General features: G+C 41.3%; 1 protein-coding gene across 3 annotated transcripts in view; it reads right to left on the bottom strand.

Annotated features, from left to right (window-relative positions):
- Positions 1–7,192: 7,192 nt before the first annotated feature.
- ITGA6 (integrin subunit alpha 6) overlaps positions 7,193–22,618 on the bottom strand; it is a 65,008-nt gene continuing 49,582 nt past the window's right edge. For 2 of the 3 annotated variants that reach the window (XM_053359511.1, XM_053359496.1), the window contains 9 exons: positions 20,673–20,752; positions 20,418–20,495; positions 20,225–20,327; positions 19,262–19,435; positions 18,739–18,837; positions 17,813–17,923; positions 17,413–17,508; positions 15,691–15,816; positions 7,193–8,794 (listed from right to left, as the gene is read on the bottom strand). In XM_053359511.1, coding sequence (XP_053215486.1) covers positions 8,633–8,794; positions 15,691–15,816; positions 17,413–17,508; positions 17,813–17,923; positions 18,739–18,837; positions 19,262–19,435; positions 20,225–20,327; positions 20,418–20,495; positions 20,673–20,752 — 1,029 coding nt within the window. In that variant the 3' untranslated portion in view covers positions 7,193–8,632. Of the gene's footprint in view, positions 8,795–13,790; positions 13,921–15,690; positions 15,817–17,412; positions 17,509–17,812; positions 17,924–18,738; positions 18,838–19,261; positions 19,436–20,224; positions 20,328–20,417; positions 20,496–20,672; positions 20,753–22,618 lie in introns of all 3 variants that reach the window. The other variant, XM_053359503.1, reaches the window with a different exon arrangement.

Below are 22,618 nucleotides of genomic sequence, written 5' to 3' on the forward strand. Positions count from 1 at the left end.
GGGGATGGCAGGGAGAATTGGGTTAGCTTTAACGCACCTCGCAACGGAGCTCAGAAGTAGGATGTGCTCCCCAGCAAGGCCAACTCTACAATTCTGTTATTCTCTCTCTCTTTTTAATTCTTTATTGAAAAGTAAAAAAGTACAAAATTGCAAATGCACAGAGTAAGATAAGACAAAAATGAAGGGGGGGGGGAAACAAGAAATAAAACCCATATGGGAAACAAAACAGGAAAAAAGGTACTCTCGGTTTTTATAAATACCATATTTAATTAATGTGTGGTTAACTACAATAACAACCCCCCTTTTTTTGCAATGTACACAATACAGTTCTATGATTCTTAAGCACACAGGAGTACAGTCTTGAGTGACTTTGGCTGCAATCCTGAATGCATCTGGGAACAAACCCCACTGAACAATATAGTAGGACTTCCAAATAAACATGCATAGGATTATGTTGTTACGCACTGCAAGGGGAGAACAGAAATTCCCGCACCCTTTTTTGTCTGCTAAAAATCATGAATAAGGTTTTTCTCACCACTGCATTTATTTATTTTTTTTAAAGTTTTAACTTTCCCATTTGTTGGCCTGCAGCTATTTAAAGATGTGTCAGTCGAGGGGGTGGGAGATAGCATCATAAATAGACTCTCACACACCCAGTTCCCACATGAAAACAGCTTTTGGCTGCTGCTCTGGAAGGTTCTGCTCAAGGTGGGCCTATATTAGGGTGTATTTATGTGTCTACTTACTACAGAGTAAGGCCCACTGAATTCATTGCGACTGCTGCATAAACATGATTATGATTAAAAAGAGAACTTGGTGAGGACTGTTAGCAGTAGGGTGACCAGATGCAAAACAGAACAGTGCTAATGAATTGTTATCAGTTACATAAAAGGCAATGCAAAAGAAAATATAGAAGATACTGCCTTTTTTACACTAACTCTTACAGTTATGGGAGCCTTGTCTTTTGGATTTGACTACGCTAATTAGAGCAATCGGTTCTGGCAGACAGGATTGGAATCTATAAGGTAAAAAAAGGTTAAGTCCAGTCAAAGGTGACTATGGGGTTGCGGCGCTCATCTCACTTTCAGGCCAAGGGAGCCGGCGTTTGTCCACAGACAGCTTTCCGGGTCATGTGGCCAGCATGACTAAACCGCTTCTGGCACAACGGGACACCGTGGCAGAAACCAGAGCGCACAGAAACACTGTTTACCTTCCCGCTGCAGCAGTACCTATTTATCTACTTGCACTGGCATGCTTTCGAACTGCTAGGTTGTCAGAAGCTGGGACAGAGCAACGGGAGCTCACCCTTTTGCAGCGGTTCGAATTGGAATCTATAGCATATTATTAAAGATGCATCCCTATACACATCGGAGAGCAAGTCCAGTTGGATTTACTTCTCACTAGACATCGCTTCTCAGCAGAGTAGGATTGTATTGTAAGATTAATTTTGAGTAGTAGAGACTATTCTTTCAGGATGGTTTATTCCATTGAAGTCTGCTTTTTTGATTACTTTCCCAACCTGGTCAGTATCTTAAAGGTAAAGGTACCCCTGCCCGTACGGGCCAGTCTTGACAGACTCTGGGGTTGTGCGCCCATCTCACTCAAGAGGCTGGGGGCCAGCGCTGTCCAGAGACACTTCCGGGTCACGTGGCCAGCATGACATCGCTGCTCTGGTGAGCCAGAGCCGCACACGGAAACGCCATTTACCTTCCCGCCAGTAAGCGGTCCCTATTTATCTACTTGCACCCGGGGGTGCTTTCAAACTGCTAGGTTGGCAGGCGCTGGGACCGAGCAACGGGAGCGCACCCCGCTGCGGGGATTCGAACCGCCGACCTTTCGATCGGCAAGCCCTAGGCACTGAGGCTTTTACCCACAGCGCCACCTGCGTCCCTCGGTCAGTATCTTAGTTATTAGTAAACATAATGCATGTTTTACTGAGTACTTCCCCCCCCCATCCACTACACTGAGTACTACATAGTCAATACATACACATTCTGTGAAAAGGCCTTAGTTTTCTGCAGTGCAGTAGACTCACACCTTACTGCATAACTACCATTTTCATGAATTTGTGTGTTGGTTCCTCCCTTTGGTAGTGGCTGCTGATTCTCAAACACCACTTCCATTTATTGGTTGCTGAAGAGACCTGCCTGAACTGTCAAATGTAGAATCAGCGTGACGGAATTGCTTCCTATACATTGATACCTCGGGTTACATACGCTTCAGGTTACAGACTCCGCTAACCCAGAAATAGTACCTTGGGTTAAGAACTTTGCTTCAGGATGAGAACAGAAATCGTGCTCCGGCGGCGCAGCGGCCCCATTATCTAAAGTGGTGCTTCAGGTTAAGAACAGTTTCAGGTTAAGAACGGACCTCCTGAACGAATTAAGTACTTAACTCAAGGTACCACTGTATTGTGGACATGTAAAATCTGTTTGTTTTTTTATTCATGCTAACTTAATAAGTATATTATGCATAGCTGTGTAACTGGCTGGAACTCCCAAATGCAATGGTATAATGACAACATGGGACCTGATCTGTCATTAGTGAAACTTTTTCACATGTACATCTATAGGATTAAGTTTCGTAATCCTTAACACAATTCTTTGAAAATGAGGGGCCCTTAATAGCGGTGTGTCTAACAGCCTAGCCATGCCTGTCTTTACCAAAAAATAAATTAAAAATGTTCCACTGAAACTGTGTAATGAGGTTCCTTTTTTTTTTAAGCAGGACTTAAAAAAACATTTTACTTGTAAGAAAACAGAAATGTACAAAAGAACATACAAAAGCAATGTTTAAAAGTTGAATTGAAGTGACCGAGTTCTAAATACAGGAAATCCCTGCAAATTATAAATGAATAGATTGTAAGTATAAACAAGGGCTTTTGGAAATAATCAGCCAACACTGGCAGGATTTCCAGTCAGGCATGTTCCTGAGGATATTTATAATTCCAAAATACATGGGTGTATTTTTTAATCCCAAGGTGTTCTTCAGAGCTCCATGACTTGCCTGCGCTTTTAAATTTGTGTCAGTTCTGACATGACCATCAAATACCAGGCTCCCCCCTCCCCCGACAACAATTTCCAAAAAAGTATTTTTTTGCAAAGCTTTGTTCCTGCCCTCCCACCCCTTATTGTCCTTATTTGCTGCATTCCTGAAAATATTTAATAATCAAGCTTGTTGATTCTGGTAAAATAGTCACAAAGTATTCCCTGAACTGGGACGCGGGTGGCGCTGTGAGTTAAACCACAGAGCCTAGGACTTGCTGATCAGATGGTCGGCGGTTCGAATCCCCGTGACTGGGTGAGTTCCCGTTGCTCGGTCCCTGCTCTTGCCAACCTAGCAGTTCGAAAGCATGCCAGTGCAAGTAGATAAATAGGTACCACTCTGGCGGGAAGGTAAACGGCGTTTCCATGCGCTGCTCTGGTTCACCAGAAGCGGCTTAGTCATGCTGGCCACATGACCCGGAAGCTCCCTCAGCCAGTAAGGCGAGATGAGCGCTACAACTCCAGTCGGTCACGACTGGACCTAATGGTCAGGGGTCCCTTTACCTTTACCTTTATTCCCTGAATTATTCATTCTATCTTTTCCCAAAGTGTTTGATTTCACACAATTTTTTGGCAATGTTCATCCATTGCATTATGTTGAGGCTAAATTTGCTAAGACTTCCTTCCAATGAGAAAATGGGCAACCTTACCTTACCTCCCTCCCCTCCCCCGAGCTGTGAAATTTAGCATTTTTCAGAATCCTAAACAAAGTGGCCCTATGTAATCTACCCAGGCTCTCAGAACTGGTCCCATGCAGTGTTGCCTCAAAAGCTTCCCTCATAAAAACGCCTCTCTGCTGTATTAAAAGCCTTTTCTGCATCAACAGCTTACCGTCGATCAGCCAAAGAAGCAACACTAATTTCCCTCATTTTCTCTCAGCTGATGGTTGTTTTAAACATTTAACTGATCTCTGTGCGTAAAAAAGTCCATGGTTTTAATCGTTCTGCTAATACTGAGGGTAGAATTTTGTGGTCCACATTCAACACTGCGCATCCCCACTTATTTCTTTCCAGGGTCATAGTATAATTTGTATTGTTTCCCTGAGCATACTGGAAATGTCTTCCTTTCTATACAGTATGAAAATTATAAAAGTTAATCTGGGAATAAACTGTACTTTAAACACTTTAGAAAATTTGTTGGTGTAATTATCTTGGCCTGGCCCCTTATTCTATTTTGATTGTATAGCACGTTGTATAACATAGTAACTCATGCGTCCAACATCCTTTTTTTGTGACAATTCTGTATGTTTTGTTAAGAATTGCTGACAGTGAAAATCCTGTTCACTGTTACTCAAGAGCAAGTATGTTCAATGGGACTTACTCCCAAGTAAGTCTGAACAGGATTGCAGCCTAAATTATATAATCTATAAATTGAATTATATTTAATACAGGAAAGGTATAGTTTTCTATAGTATACTAAGGATTCCTCAATCTTATCCTTCATTGGAGGAATTACCTTTAGATTGTTTTAGTGGTGGAATCGGTTTAAATCTGAGTCTGAAACTAATAGGTTTTCTTGATTTGCCTCTACAGTCATAAATACCCTGGTTAGAGAACAGCATATCTTTTGCTATGCCAAGCATTTTATAATTTGAATCTCAAGTTTGTTTGTTTTTAATTTAGCTGTTTTGATTTTGTGTTTTCTGCTGTATACTGTATGGAGTGGCCCTAACCAGACTTAATATGGGTTACATGTTTGCAGAAATAAAAAATGTGTAAGTTGTACACAATACACCACCACAGAAAGAGCTTTTCATACAAAATTTATTTCACACTTTTTATACAAATATCCACAGGTGATTTTTAGCCATGATTTAACATTTGATGTTAGCGACAATGTCTAAAATGAATATATATACCAGTGACGTGACTTGAGATGACACTTTATAATAAAGACCAGCCCTAATTTAGCATTGCCTATGGATTTGCCCCCCTTTTTTGACAAGGCACCAGAATTTTTTTTTTTTTTTAATGAGAAGATGCAGTAGTGTTTTAAAGTTCTGCCTTTTCAAGTTTCAAAGCCCATAGCTGTGGGATTCTGAACGATAATGATTTAAGAAGTGCTGCTACGAGGCTCTTGTAAGAGACCCTGTTTAGCTGAGACAAAGCAGCAGTATTTGGTGGAATACGTTGCGAGGCACTGGAGTTGGTAAATGAGGTTTGGCAATAATAAGTTTAAATATTTAATTTTTTAAAAAGACTTTTTGGGGGGGGGAAATAATACTTTTTTATATAAACTGCGTGGTCAGAGTTTTATTTCTTTTTTTTTTTTGGTTTGTCCGAAGACTGATTCTATGAAGCCTTGAGTTGGAAAATAGATTCATTTTGCCCAACTCCCTGCAATGGTGCAGGAAGAAGAAGAGTTTGGATTTGATATCCTGCTTTATCACTACCCGAAGGAGTCTCAAAGCGGTGAACATTCTCCTTTTCCCTTCCTCCCCCACAACAAACACTCTGTGAGGTAAGTGGGGCTGAGAGACTTCAGAGAAGTGTGACTGGCCCAAGGTCACCCAGCAGTTGCATGTGGAGGAGTGGGGAAGCGAACCCGGTTCACCAAATTACGAGTCTACTGCTCTTAACCACTACACCACACTGGAATCTTTTGCCCAACATGGTCTTGAACCCACGACTCTAGAGGTTAAGGGTTTCATGCTCTACTGACTGACTGATCCCAGATCAAGGTGGAATGAAAGAAGTTGAACTTGACAGCCTTGGAAAGGACAATAATCACCAGCAGCTAGCGCTTTATTTTTATTTTATTTTTTTGTAGTGTAACTGTAAGGCATATAGAGTCTGGTTCCTGACGATAGATATTTAAAGGTTTGCATAGTTTTCACCCAATCTCAAACTATCTGCACATATTAAAGCTTCTGTTGATATTTCATATATAGTAAATGTTACAGCACATTTATGATCCTTGCTTAATCAGTACCAATGAGGGCTTTTGTAATATATAGAGATGTAGCTTAAAAAAAACCAACAGCAAATACCTTGGTTACAATCACAAGTATCAAACTGTATGGAACTATTCTTAAAATCAAAATTTAGGTATTTAGGACATTTAGTCAGTAGTCTTAAATTGGACCGGTGAAGATCCATAGTTAAATTTATTCGTAGCTTATCCTTTGTTTCAAGTGCGATAACATTTGCAGTAGTTGATCTTGTTGCAAATACAGAAATACAGAGTTAGAAAACCTCCCCCCTCGTCCCCCCACCCACCCATGGAACACTTGCCACATAAGTTAGTCATATAAAACTTCTATAGATAAAACATCTGCAGTGCATTAGTGCACAAATTATTCAGAAGATACAATACTTCCTCTATTACACAATCAGAAATATGTATAAAGAAGGATTTTACAAGAATGTTTTAGTCGTTGGTATCCAAAGGTTTAAGAATTGGCACATCTGGTGGAAAGTGTTCGGTCTTAAACCCTGAACTCTTACACACTATTGCTCACTATATTTAAAGTTCATTAAAAAAAAGAAAATCTTTGGCTTAACAGTTAGTCAAAGACAAAGATTTATGGTAAAAATAAATATATAGGAATGACTTACAGTATATACAAAAAGTACAACTAATATTCAAGCTTTGAAAAACAAACCTGTGTATATTTGGTGTGAGCAACAGGGGCACACAAACTGATCTTTAAAAAGCATGATTGATAGATGGCCTATTGCACATTTTAAGATAATGCTGGCTACCATGGCTGCGCACAAGAGTTAGGACAAGGAATTAGCAGATTTAGGGTGCAATCGTATAGATGCTTATTTAGGAGTAAGACCCATGGAACTCAACAGGACCTGCTCCTGAGTAGACGTGTATACGATTGCACTGTTGGAGATTTCAAAATTACCTGACGTACACATGTCAATGCCGCTATGCATGTTGGTGGGTGGTGATTTTTCGGGTGGCAGGGCAGTAATTTTAAAACTCCCCTCCCTTTGCCACAGTAGGATCAGTACAGTAGTTAAAGGAAGGAGTGCCTTTAAATTAGGGCTACCATATGTCCGGGTTTTCCGTGGACACATGCGGGAATTGGGTTGCAAAATGGAGTCAGGGTGGATTTTTCCTGAAGTGGCAAAATGAATCGGGAAAACCTGGACATATGGCAAGGAGGGCTTTTTTTTTTTTTTTTAAAGAAACGCTTAAAAAACCCCAGCTTTGGGTAATGTGGCAACCCTATTTAAGCGCATGCAAAGCGCCATGTTCTCACTACTGAGAAACATCCCCTATTCTCCATATATTCATAGACAGAAGGAATGGCTTTTGCATGAATATGACTTCCACACAAAGCTAAGTTTCACCTCTCCTTTAGAAATTTAGCCACACCAATTTGCATCGGTTCTTGAATGCCTACTTCTTTTTGTACAAGAACACATAAATATGTATTGGCAGAAACAAAAAACAAATAAACCCAACAACCAACCAAATGTACGAAAGCTTGACAAAATGTCGGGAAACGTTTGCTTCTGTTGCATGCGGGGGGTTTTTTTTTACAAAATGAAAACAAAAAAAAGCCTTTCAAAATCCAAGCCATACATTCCCCCCCAAATGAAAGAACCCGTTACTTTACTTACATGGGCAAAGTGAAAGGTTTGATTTTAGCAGACTCCCATCAAAGTTTACAACCTATTTTCAGTGCCATGGCTTAATCCTAGAAATGGGAAGGAATAAACTTGCGACCATTTGCAGAGTGTCTCTCGCAAGTGAATACTTACAACCAGCTTCCATATGCATGAGAGCAAGGGAGAGTATCTTCCAGGTTTTTTGAGGGGCTGGGATGCCCCTAAAAACCAGGAAATATAAAGCATGTTCCAAAGTTAATGCTTGGCTTGCTACCACTGGGAAGTTGCAACCACAAATGGGAGAGGTAGGCAATGCCAATCTGTCACACTCAAGTCTTATACCGTATATGTGTCTGTTTAGTGTTGTGTGGCTGGACTCTCCTCACAAAAAAAGTGACGTTGTGTTCCATGCAAGGCGATATCCCCTCCCACCAAGACACAGATTTAAATAACAAAAGACCATTGAACTGAAATGTTAAAGAGCACCCATGTTTAGGGAAATGATCATAGTATCTTTCATAGGTTAGCTGCTCAGGTATGCAAGAAAACAGGGCAAGAAGGTTAGCCAGGTTGAGACAGGACCGAACATGCAGTTCGAACTAATGCAAACTTCAAATTCTCACAGGAGAGTTCTAATAAGCCACATATCTCAGGTTACTTCATCTCTATTTAGCGTATGGACAATCGCCTCTCCCACACAATTGGCTCAACCATTCCAGACCAAGACAAAGCAGCCTGAGATTATTTTCCCTCTACAGACTCTCTCCCCTCTTCCTTTCCTGCCTGATAATTTCGATTAAAACTGAAATGGCTTTTGAACATTGGACATTTTAGATAAGGCATGTAGATTGGTTTAAGCAGTCTTCAAAGTTAGGTCTGTAAAACAAAAAAATGCTTTCGTTTAGAAGTAACAATATTTTTTTTAAGGCAGCTGTTTCTCTACATAGGACTTCCAACCTTCCATCATGTGAGTCAAATACACTTTTTTTTTTTAATGAGCCTTCAGTTCAGGGGTGATCCCTAGGAATAACTTTCGTTTTCATCCCATTTCGTGATCCACTGTTTTTTTGCATAATTCTCTTTAGTTTTTCCTTCTTTGATCTGCCTCTCCTCTTTCCGAATTCTTACAGCGTGGTAGCGTGGGACGCTGTCATCGTACCTGGAACGCTGGAAGAACCCACACTATAGGGGAAGGAAATCCAAGACAGGAGTTAGATGTGCGGTTACGTCTTTGCGCCGGCAGAACACAGACAAGCCTTCCTTTAAAGAGAACAGGCAAAATGCAGCACCCCAAATATAGCAGCAGCAGCAGAAGTCGGCAAAGAGCGCAATCCAAGCAGGTAAATAGAAATCACTTCCATTAATCTCAAATCTACCTTATAAAAATAATACTTTTTTTTAAAAAAAGAAAAAAAGTTGAGCCAACATAGTTATACTCTGTATGTTGTCAATATAAAAGTTGAGTTTGTGGATTCTGGATTAATAATCCTATATTAGTAAACTATGAAAACAGTTCCCTGTAGAGCCAAGGTCTCACAAATATGGTCTCTGGTGGCGGTGAGGAATTTCTTAAGTGACAAACAGAGCAAAATATTGATTTCAAGTTCTGCATATCAGAACTCGGGGGTGAGGTGGGCAGAATCGGGAATGGCACCTCACTTTGTGCCAGTTTGGATAGAAAGGCAGAAACCTAACTCTTCCCCTCCCCTCTAAAAAACAAAAACCCAACTCTCTAGCACAGGCAAACTCGGCCCTCCAGATGTTTTGGGACTACAACTCCCATCATCCTTGACCACTGGTCCTGTTAGCTAGGGATGATGGGAGTTGTAGTCCCAAAACATCTGGAGGGCCGAGTTTGCCTATGCCTGCTCTAGCACAAACTGAGGATTCACAAGGGATGAAGTAAGGGGATGAAGACCAGGTCGAATGGCATCCAGCAGTGAAAACTTCCCTTGTGCAAGGCTCCCCACTTTTCTAAAGAACTTTGGGAGGGAGAGAAGGGATCGGCCTTCTCACTTCACAGAAGGCTGGGGGCAACCAGAAGTGGAAAGCACCTCTCCCCACTTGACTGCCTCATAGCTACATCCTACTCGGTGGAAGAGTGAGGCTGTTCAGCCTTGCTATTTCCCAGTGCCTTCCCTCCTAGCTTGGTATGAATGCTGACTCTCGCCCCCAGCTGCCCGATTTCTACTTGCAGCCGCCAGACAAGACAGTACGGCATGCGTTGATTATACACAAGAGACAAATAATTAATAATACACAAGAGAGGAATGCCCTGTAGGCACTGTTCTCCATCACTGCGGGGAGGGGGGGGTAGCCTTGCTTATTCTACCCTGTTTCCTCGAAAGTAAGACATCGCCCAAAAATAAGACCGACTTCTAGTTTTGCCTCTCACTGTAATATAAGGCCACCCCGGAATATAAGGCCCCCGAAGCTACCATAAGGCGTTGTACAGTATACAGTGGTACCTCGGGTTACATACGCTTCAGGTTACAGACTCTGCTAACCCAGAAATAGTACCTCGGGTTAAGAACTTCGCTTCAGGGTGAGAACAGAAATCGTGCTCCGGCAGTGCGGCGGCTGCGGGAGGCCCTATTAGCTAAAGTGGTGCTTCAGGTTAAGAACAGTTTCAGGTTAAGAACGGACCTCTGGAACGAATTAAGTTCTTAACCCGAGGTACCACTGTACAGGTAATAAATTTCCTTTTTTTGTTGTTGCTCAACATGTACCGTATTCTTCTTCATGGAAAAACAAGACATCCCCTGAAAATAAGACCTAGCGCATCTTTGGGAGCAAAAATTAATATAAGACACTGTCTTATTTTCGGGGAAACAGGGTATGCACTCTGGAGGCCAGAAGCCTAACTTGTTTACTCCCATGGCCCTGTAAATCTCATCACCAATTTCCCTGGGATCTCAATGTCCTTGAGATGTCCTGTTTTTCTAATGACAGGCCCTGCTGGTTCCTCTCACCTACGTATATGAGAAATGCCTGCAGGAACTTTGGGACCTGTCGGTCTTGAGAGTGCATGCCACACAGGAAGGGCCTTTTTCTCTAGTCTCTCAAGCTGAGCTTGGCTGGGGATCTCACTGTTCAGCATGTTGAATGTTCTGCTTAATGGTGCTTCTGATTGGTTTCTGCAAATCTCACGAGATCTGAAGACCACCAATGGATACAGGGAATTAGCACAAACATCCGCAGGCATTATCTTGCCTCCGGTTTTTCACTCATGGCAAATGGGCACCAGATTAGAAGCTCATAGGCCTCTGAATCCGCCCCTCAGTGCCTGAGTCTTGAGATTGTTCAACAGACTCAGAACCTAAGATAAATGCTCGTTTTGTCTGACAAATGACTCATTTCAGCTTCTTTTAGAGGTAATGCTTTTGCTCATTAAAGATCAAAGTGGTTGTCCCGGCAATCCAGCAAACAGAATATAATATTTACTTAAATATGACTTCAGGTTTCGCAGCAGCACATGGCATCATGCAGAAGGCAAGCTTCAGAGGAGAAATGCATATTTAAGGATAGAAAACAGAAGTTCAAAATTTACCATAAACTTCCCACAGAAATTGACAAATTGAGAACAGCCCTTTACGAGAAAAAGCAGTACCAGCAATAAAGGCTTTCGGCATGCATTAGTGGTTAATAGAGCTATTGAACTTCTGAGCGCAGGAGCAAAACATATGTGGAATCCTACAATCTATATATGGTATGGCTCATGCTATATTGAAGCCTATGTCAAATCTCACATTGATTTAATTGTTGTGGACTGCAATCACAGCCCACAGTCCAGATGCACACACACGCACGCACGCACACACACACCACAATCATATACATGTCTACTCAGATTAAAGTCCCACTCAGTTCAGCAGAGCATTCTCCCAGGTAAATGGGTCCAGGATTGCAGCTTTAACTATGTGATGGATTGGGGAAGTAAAACCTTAAAATGCTAATGCCATAGTGGCGATTGTTTTTAATGTTGAAAGAACCCACAGGCAGGTTTAAACGAACCACCTCTAATAGTTTCAATAACTACCTATATGAAAACTTGCACCGCAGTCAGTGGAAGAAAACCATTTTCACACACACACAGGCTTAGAGCTTCTTGCTTCATGTTTCAGTGGGAAAGCTAAAGTTGGGATGGGTGCTCATTTCTATTCAGGTCTCTCATGCTTTCTCTCTCATGCTATCAACTCACATTCGAACAAAACAGCACAGGAGGTTCCAAGGCTGTCCAAGTCTCACATCTGAAAATGTTCCTATATCTAGGTGAGCGAGCTGGAGTTACCTAGCTCCTCGCTGTTTGCCAATGAATGGCAGCTTGGCTCCACAATTTCCCTTCCCACAGCAGTTTACCTCTAAGGCAGCTACAGAATCCCAGCACCTTGCAGAGGATTCTCAGACATGTCCTAGGATCCACACGCATTAACATGGGGCAGGAGGTCAAATCCTCATAGGTCCATGTGGATCCAGAGTTCAGTCTAGGACACATCCAAACCTCTATTGCATATTGCTGAGAAAGATCCATTGTGGTTGGCCAAGGTGGCCTTCGGGAAAGCTTGCCACTGGGCCAAACTATATAGAACATTCAACTTTTGCATTTAGTTTAATGTGAAGGTATTAAAAATAATATATAGCATCAGCCATAGGGCTAGGACTGATCATTATTGGGACTGAGGCATGTGGGGAGGGGTAATTTAACCAATTCCTCCTTTGCTGCGGAAAATCCCTCTTCTGGAGCTCGCATTTGCTTTGGCCAGGGTGGGTGCAGGAATCACAGCAAGAGATTTCCTCCCAAGGTGAACAGCAACTTCGGAGAACGGAGGGATCCTGACAATTATCATCCCCTCTTCATTATGGGAAATAGGAAGCCCCGAACATTTTTTTAGGTGTCCTTTTTATGTTGAGGTGCTCCACGGGTGGCGCTGTGGGTAAAAGCCTCAGCGCCTAGGGCTTGCCGATCGAAAGGTCGGCGGTTCGAATCCCCGTGGCGGGGTGCGCTCCCGTTGCTCGGTCCCAGCGCCTGCCAACCTAGCAGTTCGAAAGCACCCCCAGGTGCAAGTAGATAAATAGGGACCGCTTACTGGCGGGAAGGTAAACGGCGTTTCCGTGTGTGCTGCGCTGGCTCGCCAGATGCAGCTTTGTCACGCTGGCCACGTGACCCGGAAGTGTCTCCGGACAGCGCTGGCCCCCGGCCTCTTAAGTGAGATGGGCGCACAACCCCAGAGTCTGTCAAGACTGGCCCGTATGGGCAGGGGTACCTTTACCTTTACCTTTACCTTTATGTTGAGATTCGTAGAGACACCACTGATCCTTTGCTGAAGAGGCTCACCAGTCTTTCAGATGAGTCTAAACTTAATTCTCTCCTCTTAGGCAAAGATCACAAGACGACCTGGCTGGTAGCCAGATTCTGCACCCAGATTTGTAGGCACAGATCATCCTCTAGAATAAAATAGTTTACTAGGGAAATGCTGAAGTCGTCCTTTGGGGTGCCTCAGGGTCAATTTTTATGGTAGCCCAAATCTCAGTTGTACGGGTGTATGTATTATATCTCAGTTTTAACTCATGAGCTATTGCTGCAATCTGCTCTAATTGTATATTTTATCTTTATGAACACTGTTTTTACTGTGTTATGCGAGCTGGTCTTTGACCATAATAAATTATCTGTCTATCATCCCCTCTTCTTTCCAGATGATGCTATTTCCATTTTTTTACAATCTGCATATTGAAGTGTGCAGATGCCTTTAACATCATGTCTAGTTTGCTCCTGATAGAACCCATCTTCTCAATGAAGAACGGAGCCCAGGGACTCCTTAGAACATTTCCTTTTTTTCATAGCAGAATAACATAGCTCCATGGGGACAATCTGTCACCTGGATCATGAGCCTACATGTTGAGAAGCTGGATTGCCATCCTTAGGCGGAAAGCCTTCAGAATTTCAAGGAAGAACGCACAAGTAAACAGCTGTTAAAAATAATTGACGAAAGGATTTGCGTCTTCGTGCTTTGAGAGAGGGAGAGACGGTTATAAACGACATAAGCAAGCGCAAATTGATATTTTGAAAATGCAGCAATTAATGGAAACAGATGCAGCAAGCTTCCAGTCATTAGCCACCACAACCAAAAAGCATGTCCCGCAGCAGCTAACAAATTCAAAAAAAAAACTGATCAATTACCAATTACAGAAGTAGATCAATACTATGCATCAGAAGTAAGCCTCTCTTTATCAGATGGCTGAGCATGGATTTCAGCCTTGTGATATTTGGCATCATAATGATCTTTCTTATCTCTCTTGAAGAAACCACACTATAAGGAAGCAAGGCATTTAGTCAATGTTATGGACTAATGTGAAAAGCAAAAAGAAAAAAAAGGTGAACCAGATGTATGTGCATGTTAAAATATCCGTCCAATTATGTCACAATAACCTTTGAAGCTGACTTGCTTGCAGTAGGACTTTTCCATCGCTGGCATTGTCACTTGCTGTTTTCACCCTTCAGTTATATACATTATACATTATCAGCAGGCTGGCAAACATTAATTTTAAAAAATACGGGGAACCGGATATAAATGCTCCGTGCATGAGGCTGACACTGTTGAAAGCACATAATGTTTGTTTTCTCTAGCAAAAAACAAAACCTGATTCACTTTTCTGAGAAATCAAACGGGTGTTTTAAAGAGGGAGTGACTGTGAAGACCCCCCCCTTTTTTGCCTATGTATAAAAAGGTTTCTGATGGAATTTCTGTGTCCCATTTTTTGTGTGGGCAACTCAACACCTTGACCTCAACTAATCTGAACAGCACTGAGAGGAAGAACTGTGGGAGGTGTTCATGAACCTTCCATTTCCTGTAAGGTTTTTGGCACATGGCATCGTCCTGCACACTGAGGTAGTGGAAAGGGTGGCATATTGAGTCCTATGGGAATCCCCATATATCTGGGCAACAATGCTTCGCACGGAGAATGATTGGGTCCATTAGGTAGCGAGCTGAAATCCTTATCAATTATCCTTTGATGCAAGGGGCAGCACATTCATGTACACATACACACACAGAGCGTGTTTAGATGTAGATATGTGAAAAACATCTCAAGATGGTGACCTGGTTCACACATAATGCTAGGCTATTTTTACATATCTACAAAGGACAGGATTCTGAAGCGAACCGAGATCATGAAAGAGACTGGCTTAGTTCATACAGAAAAAAGCTAAACCAAATCATAGCTTGGCACGAATGAGGAAAATTTGTGGGTTTCTTGGGAAGAAGATTGCGGCTGCTTTGTTCTTCCTCCAGTTCTGTTTCTACTATGCTGTGGTGAAATAAGCCATGGCATGGCTTGGTTGCATCCAAATCTAGACTCAAGATTTATCATGCTGCAGATAAACCATGAACAGTAGTCAAGGTTTATTCTATGGCTTGCTACTTGTGGTTTGGGGGAGATAAACCGCAGGTCTGATTTAGATGTAACACTAAGCCAAACCATAGCTTATCTCACAGCAGTGCAGCAGGAGCAGTATTAGAGGAACACGGCAGTCATGATATTCTTTCCAGGAATCTGGACATTTGATTGGTCGTGCTAAGCTATGGTTTGGCTTAGCATTACATGTGGTCTCCTTTATGATCTTGGTTAATTTCTGAATTCTGTCCTTTGTAAACAAAAAACAAAAAACAGCCTCAGTGCCAACGTTCAATCCTAACGAGATTGAGTCATGTCTATGCATATTTATTTTAAAATTAGGAATTGCTTCCTCATTTAATAACAAGTCTCAAAATTAATTTTCATATTATAAATACTATTTTGGCATCTTATGAAGATAAATGCTATCCTACAAAAAAACAAAATGCACATGAGTTTAAAATTATCACCAGGTATTATTCAGCACAAATAATTATAACATCAAAACTGGTTTTTTACTCCTACTACTTGCTTGCTTAGGCAAGTTGTTTCACTTAACATCTCAACCAAAGGAAAGACATTTCCCTATACTAAGTGGATGGTGGTATCTTTCCATCTGTAAAAAAACAACAACCCCATGATGTGTGGAGCACATATTAAAATAGCGTATTAGTAAAACAACTCACCTTCCATAGCAAGAATACCAACAGAGCAAGCATTAACAAGCCTGCGAGAATAGCTACTAAGATGATCCACCAAGGCACCCCTTTATACAGAGCTACCGTCTTTGCAGGGAAGACAGTCACCCGCACCTACAGATCGGGAAAATACATAGATGTCAGTGGAGAAGATAGCACAATGTGCTGAACTTTAAAAATCTGCATCCTTTTGAGCAATGGAATCAAAACCGTTTTTCAGATGGTTTATTACTAGCAACTAAAAGTAGGAACGTAGGAAGGCTATCTTATACCCAAGCAAGTCCATCGGGCTGTCTAGCTCAGTATCGTCTGCAATCGGGTTTCCCAAACTTGGGTCTCCAGCTGTTTCTGGACTACAGTTCCCAACATCCCTGACCATTGGGTCCTGATAGCTAGGGGTGATGGGAGTTGTAGTCCACACAATGGCTGGAGACCCCAGTTTGGGAAACCCTGGTCTACAGCAAAGTGGGAAATCTTAGGTTCGGTGGGGTGGGGGCAAATGCAGCCCTGAAAAGCAGCTCTATCAAGAAATTTAAAGACTACTTGAATAAATACTGTAATATTAAAGATATGTAATCACTTGAAAGAAACAATTAGGCCTAGGATTAAAATGGAATTAAATTTATAAATAAGAAAATGTACGATAAGGAAAGCTATGTAATATGATTAGGACTGTGTTATGGTCTTTTGAAACACTGATATTGAAAACTGCTACATATAATTACTAAGAAATTTGGATGGAAAAGATTTGAGGAAGTCAAATACTATATTTATGAAGATGGATGGTACAGTGGTGCCCCGCAAGCTGAATGCCTCGCAAGACGAAAAACTCGCTAGACGAAAGGGTTTTCCGTTTTTTGCGTCGTTCCGCAAGACAAATTTCCCTATGGGCTTGCTCCGCAAGACGAAATGTCTTGCGAGTTCTTGCGAGTTTGTTTCCTTTTTCTTAAAGCCGCTAAGCCGTTAATAGCCGCTAAGCCGTTAATAGCCGCTAAGCCGCTAATAGCCGTGCTTCGCAAGACGAAAAAACCGCAAGACGAAGGGACTCGCGGAACGGATTAATTTCGTCTTGCGAGGCACCACTGTACTTAATTTTAATTAATTAAGTGGTAATATGTTGTATGTTTCTTTTTTCTTTCTTTTCTTTTTTGTTTGTCTTTATTATTGTTAATCTTTTCTTTCTTTACTATGTTTATTTACTGAAATTAATAAATATTATTTGGGGGGGGAAGTAGCTCTATCTGGCTTTCCCCATCCACACCCCCTCTCTCCAGGCTACACCCTTTTCACTCCCCCTGCTATGCAGCCTCCTTGGGTGTCTTTGCCAAGCTGGATTGTATCCTCGCACTACCAACAGTGCTTCCTGCTTGCCTGGGCTGAGTTGCAGACTCACTGAATTGTAGAGTTAGAAGGGACCCAGATGGTCAAATTCCCTGGAATGCAGGCATGTGTGCAGAAATCAGCACACTGTAAAAAGTTGAGATTTACAGTTGTGGCTCCATCCACTTTTGCCCTGGCCCCGCCAACCAGACATATGTGGCCCCTGGGAAATCAGCCATAAGGGAATTCCACCCTCAGGCTGAAAGAGGATTCCTTACTGATGTATATTCCCTGTTGAACATACTGTGTGCCTCGTGCCCGAAGGAAGAATTCCCCCCCGCCTACGAAAACGTACGGCCTCCATCGTCAAAAGAAATGTTACAGACTCACATCAGTAGCTTCGTTTGCCAGCTTAATGTTATCTGCCGCAGCGATGCTGATGGTTGCTCTAAGAACAATGTCTAGGTAGCTCATTTTAGAGTATTCCTGGTAAAGCGGGGTAGGAAAGAAAGAAAGAAAGAAAGAAGGAAAGAAAGAAAGAAAGAAAGAAAGAAAGATTTTCATTAGGTCAAATAAAAAGAGGTGGTCCTAATAATAATAATAATAATAATAATAATAATAATAATAATAAATAATAATAATAATAAATTATTTGTACCCCGCCCATCTGGCTGGGTTTCCCCAGCCACTCTGGGCGGCTTCCAACAAAGATTAAAAATACATTAAAATGTCACACATTAAAAACTTCCCTGAACAGGGAATCTATCTAAGACAAGTTAACAAAGCATACCTCTAGAAAAGTGCTATTCCATAGTCTTGAACGCAACACAACAGATGCTTTGCTGTCCAGTCCCTGTAGTGGGCATCTTATGGTGACACAGTTTGCCTCCTTGTTACATTCCTGCATTAAATACGCAAAACTTTTTTTTAAGTGCATACTTTTAAGGTGAATACCCAATGTTTCTTCCAAATGTGCTGTTTTGCAGCCAAAAGGAACAATGAAAGCTTTTAGAACAGGAAATACAAATAGATCAGTTCTTATATACGTAATGTCCAAATAGAATCTTTTGTGTTCCACGTATGTCTTAGCGAATACAAGTGTCAAACGTAACAACTTTAAGGAGCAGTACTTGCAAAAGATTATCTTTTCTTTGTAATGTTCCACATCTGCCTTTGGAAAGTATGGTTCACATCTGATTCATTCGTACATACGTGGAACACAAAAGCTTCTATTTGGACATTACGTATATAAGAACTGATCTATTTGTATTTCCTGTTCTAAATGTTGGTCCTTATTGCTTCGACTCGGTTAGATAATGTGAAAAGAGTTATGTTTATATGATGTATAAAGAATTTATATAGTTAAACACAAGCCAGTTACTTTGTGAATCATTTTATTAGGACGTAAACTGTCACAGACTAGTGCCCACTAATAAATTGGGCTCTAATCTGCAAACATTTATGTCCAGATAAAAGTGGTCATCTTTAAGGTGACAAGCGACTGTAATCCTTTAAATTTCAAAACAAGTTATTTTTAAAATACGTGTTACATGTAACTCAATAAAATTATTCAACAGGAATTCAAAATCTTTATCCCTAATATCTCCCTGCATAAATACTTGATGACTAATTTGGAAAATAAAGGGACTAATTTGGAAAATAAAGGGAGAGAGAGGCATACAAAGCAGCTGGAAACAGGTTAAGGGAAATGCTTACCAAAGTCTTATATTTTCTTTCTGAAAACAAAGAAAAGCTTTTGCCACCCTCTGTCTGTTTCTCTGCGACTTGACGTTTTGTCCTTGAACTTCGAGACATCTATAAAAATGAACAGGGATATAAATGCAGTCGGGTCTTTTTTTAAAGAAGTGTGCTATAGAACAGGCACGTCCAACAGGTAGATTCATGATCTACCGGTAGATCACGGGACGTCTGTGGTAGATCACAGACTCCCCACAAAGAAGCTAAACAACTTTAGCTCCTCTAAACAAAGCTCAGCAACTATGACCTGAACCCCCCAAAATGGGGTAGATCACTGCTCATTTTTAACTCTGTAAGTAGATCGCAGTCTCTTGGGAGTTGGCCACCCCTGCTATAGAAGATTTAAAAGATTAACACAACTGAGTAGTTGGAGCAGGATTTATGCAGGAGAACTGAATTCTGCAGGCTTGTCAAAAGTATATAGAGCAGCATCACCACCCAATAAATCCCTGCAATGTTCGGACAGGCAACGCTTATTTACCTTAATTCCCAAAGGGTTTATTTCATTCCGAGGTTCGCACTGGACTTCTCCTAACTCTTTGGAGTTGATAGATACCAAATACAGCAGCCATTTGCCTCCCTTGATTTCTTTTGGCCACAGGATGTCCAAGGAAGCAGTGCCAAATGTTTTTAGTGGCTTGCCCAAGTTAATTATCTGTCAAGAATATTAAAAACAAAACAAACATGCATTTTCTCATGCAACAAGACATTATCGATATTGGTTGTTTTTTTGCATATCGACCTTCATCTCCAGATCTCAGGGCAGTTGCCAACATAACATTCAGGGCCGTATTTCCGTATAAGCAAAACAAGCTATAGCTTAGGGCTCCACTCTCTTGGAGACCCCCAAAAAGTTAAAGGAAAAAAATCTGGATGTACATTTCCAAAACGTAAGATAAAAAAACAAATAAAATAAAACCTACATACAGCAACAGTGTTCTGTGTTGTGTGGGTTCCTATGATGTAAGTAATGGGCCCCGCCTGCTAGCTTGCTCCCTAAAATATCACTGGTTTGCTCATTTCTATATATAGGGTGCCTGCATTCTGCATGGACTGGTTGCACGGCAACATGTGCAAATGGCTTTGGATACCTATTAGGTCCATAAATTACCATATAGCATATATTCAACACACAAAAACCGCGACAATTTGTTGTTGACAAAGGACAGCTGGACATATAAAGGGCCCCATGACCTTCAGTAGCTTAGGGCCTCATCAAACCTAAATCTGGCCCTGATAACATTACAATATAAAAAACACAAAATACATTGTAAAAGGAAGAACAACAACAAACGAATAACACACACACACACACACGCACATTTAAAAAGACATCAGATGTCAACAAGTCAAAGGCCTGGTTGAAAAGGAACGTTTTCGCTTTGTGCCTAAAGATGTATAATGAAGGTGCTAGAACTATTCCTTCATATATATATCAACTTACTCTGAATTCATATTCTATTAAGCTGCCAATGTCCTCCTCAGATTTCATAGCACTTTCACCGATGACGTTGCCTCCAAAGTACACCTGGGCAGGCTTAGCCGCCCTATTGTTAAAAGAAACATCACATTTTAATGGCCATCGCTAAAGGATTGTCTCTAGCATTGATTTGTTATGCTAAATATAAGACACTTACCCTGTGAGTGACAAAAGCAGTTCAATAACTACTTTAGCACTAGCGGTAATTGGATCTAAATTAACTTGATTGCTTGTTCTGCAACAAAAAGGAAACAAAAGGACACTTGTTTTTTCTGTTTTGTTTTTAAAACCACTAACCATTTCCATGTCATAATTACGCCACATTCACAAACAAGTCACAACCATTTCAGAATATTTACAAGCGTTAGAAAAAGCAACTAATGCTTTTTTAAAAAAAAAATTAAAATCTTACGTCTCCAATTTCAGATTAATGTCCAAGTCCTTGGTATCGACATTGACTTTAGTTGTACTTAAAATCACGTAGAATGTAACCTGAGAAATGGAATAAATGCAAAGTGATTAATATATATTAGAGACATATAAATTTTTGCTTTATGTTCTAGATAGGTAATTCTGATAGATGCTTTAAGGGACTGGCAGTCATTGGCTAGATACTTGAATTGACTATGAAATGTTCAGCAAGGTGTTTAGGCGACATATGTTTTTTCATTGTCCTATACTGAAATATTTTTGGCAGAAGGTAACTGAAACTATCAACAGAACTGTACGGAACAGCCTTACACTTACAGAGCAAAATACCCTCTTGAATGATATACCCAGCACCTGGAACCTTACGAAAGGGCAATATGAATGGACTCTCCGTGCCCTTACCACAGCAAAAAGACTGATTTTGATAATTGGAAAAATAAAAATGCGGCTCCCTTCTATGATTGGATTGAAGACTTACACAAACTCACAACATATGAACAACTTGCATATGAATGCAGACTTGCCCTGGACAAATTCAATGATATTTGGAATCCATTCTTACAAATACTGTAATAGGTGAAGATCTGGTGAAGTACAATAACAACCTTGTAAAGTATAGTTTGGGACGCGGGTGGCGCTGTGGGTTAAACCACAGAGCCTAGGACTTGCTGATCAGAAGGTTGGTGGTTCGAATCCCCGTTGCTCGGTCCCTGCTCCTGCCAACCTAGCAGTTCGAAAGCACGTCAAAGTGCAAGTAGATAAATAGGTACCGCTCTGGCGGGAAGGTAAACGGCGTTTCCGTGCGCTGCTCTGGTTCGCCAGAAGCGGTTTAGTCATGCTGGCCACATGACCCGGAAGCTGTACGCCGGCTCCCTCGGCCAATAAAGCGAGACGAGCGCCGCAACTCCAGAGTCAGCCACGACTGGACCTAATGGTCAGGGGTTCCTTTACCTTTAAAGTATAGTTTGGGTCCCCCTCCCCTTTATTTTCCTTTCTACATGGGTTCTGTTTCTTTTCTCTATCTTTTATTTATGTCTCACCATGTTTAGATTTTTTTTAAAAAAGGTGTTCAGGGGACACCAAGCTGGAGTAGAGGGGAGAGCTCTGTTATCACTCCAAGGGTGGAGAATCCCTGTTTTTTGGGTTGCTCTGTTTACTATGGTGTAAATATAATGCCCTAATTTTGTGCTTCATTGTTTCCGATCCTTTCTTTTACATATCAACTGTAAAATGCTCCTTCACGTTACTTTTGATTGTTATTATAAGTTTCTGTCCTGACTAGATGGTTAATGAATACCATACTTTTCCATGTATAAGACGGTGTTTTTTGCTTTAAAAAAAAATAGGCAAAAATTGGGTGTCTTATATAGTGAATCCAGAGGGGGGATGTGCGATTAATGGCAGCAGCAAGCAGGAGATTGGCAGCGGCGATTGGGCGGGTGATTGGTGGCTGCAACAAGTGGGCAGGTGGGATGTTGGTGGCGGCAAGTGAGTAGACAATTGGCAGCTGTTGCAAGGAGTGTGATCGGCAGTGGCTGTGGCAAGCAGGCGGGTGAGCAATTGGCGGAAGTGACCTCCCCCACCCCACCCCAAAAAGCTAAACAACTTAATTTCTTACGTTTGGGTTAAAAAAAATAGGGGTCATCTTATACATGGGGACGTTTTATACACAGAAAAATACAGTAGCTTTTTGGGGGGAGTGATTTTAGCTTGGAAGAAAAGGAGCACATTTCAGTTATCAGATGTTGAGTAAACACTGGTTTTAAAATACAGTGGAACTTCGGTTCTCCAACGTCTCCGTTGACGAACATTTCGGAACCAGAACACCAAAAACCCGGAAGTAAATGCTTCCATTTTCAAACACGCCTCGGAAGTCCAACAGCTTCTGCTGTGTATTTTTCAATTTTCTCAACTGAATTTGCCAACAGG

The sequence above is a fragment of the Podarcis raffonei genome, chromosome 1 (genome assembly GCF_027172205.1).
Source record: "Podarcis raffonei isolate rPodRaf1 chromosome 1, rPodRaf1.pri, whole genome shotgun sequence".
NCBI lineage: Eukaryota > Metazoa > Chordata > Lepidosauria > Squamata > Lacertidae > Podarcis > Podarcis raffonei.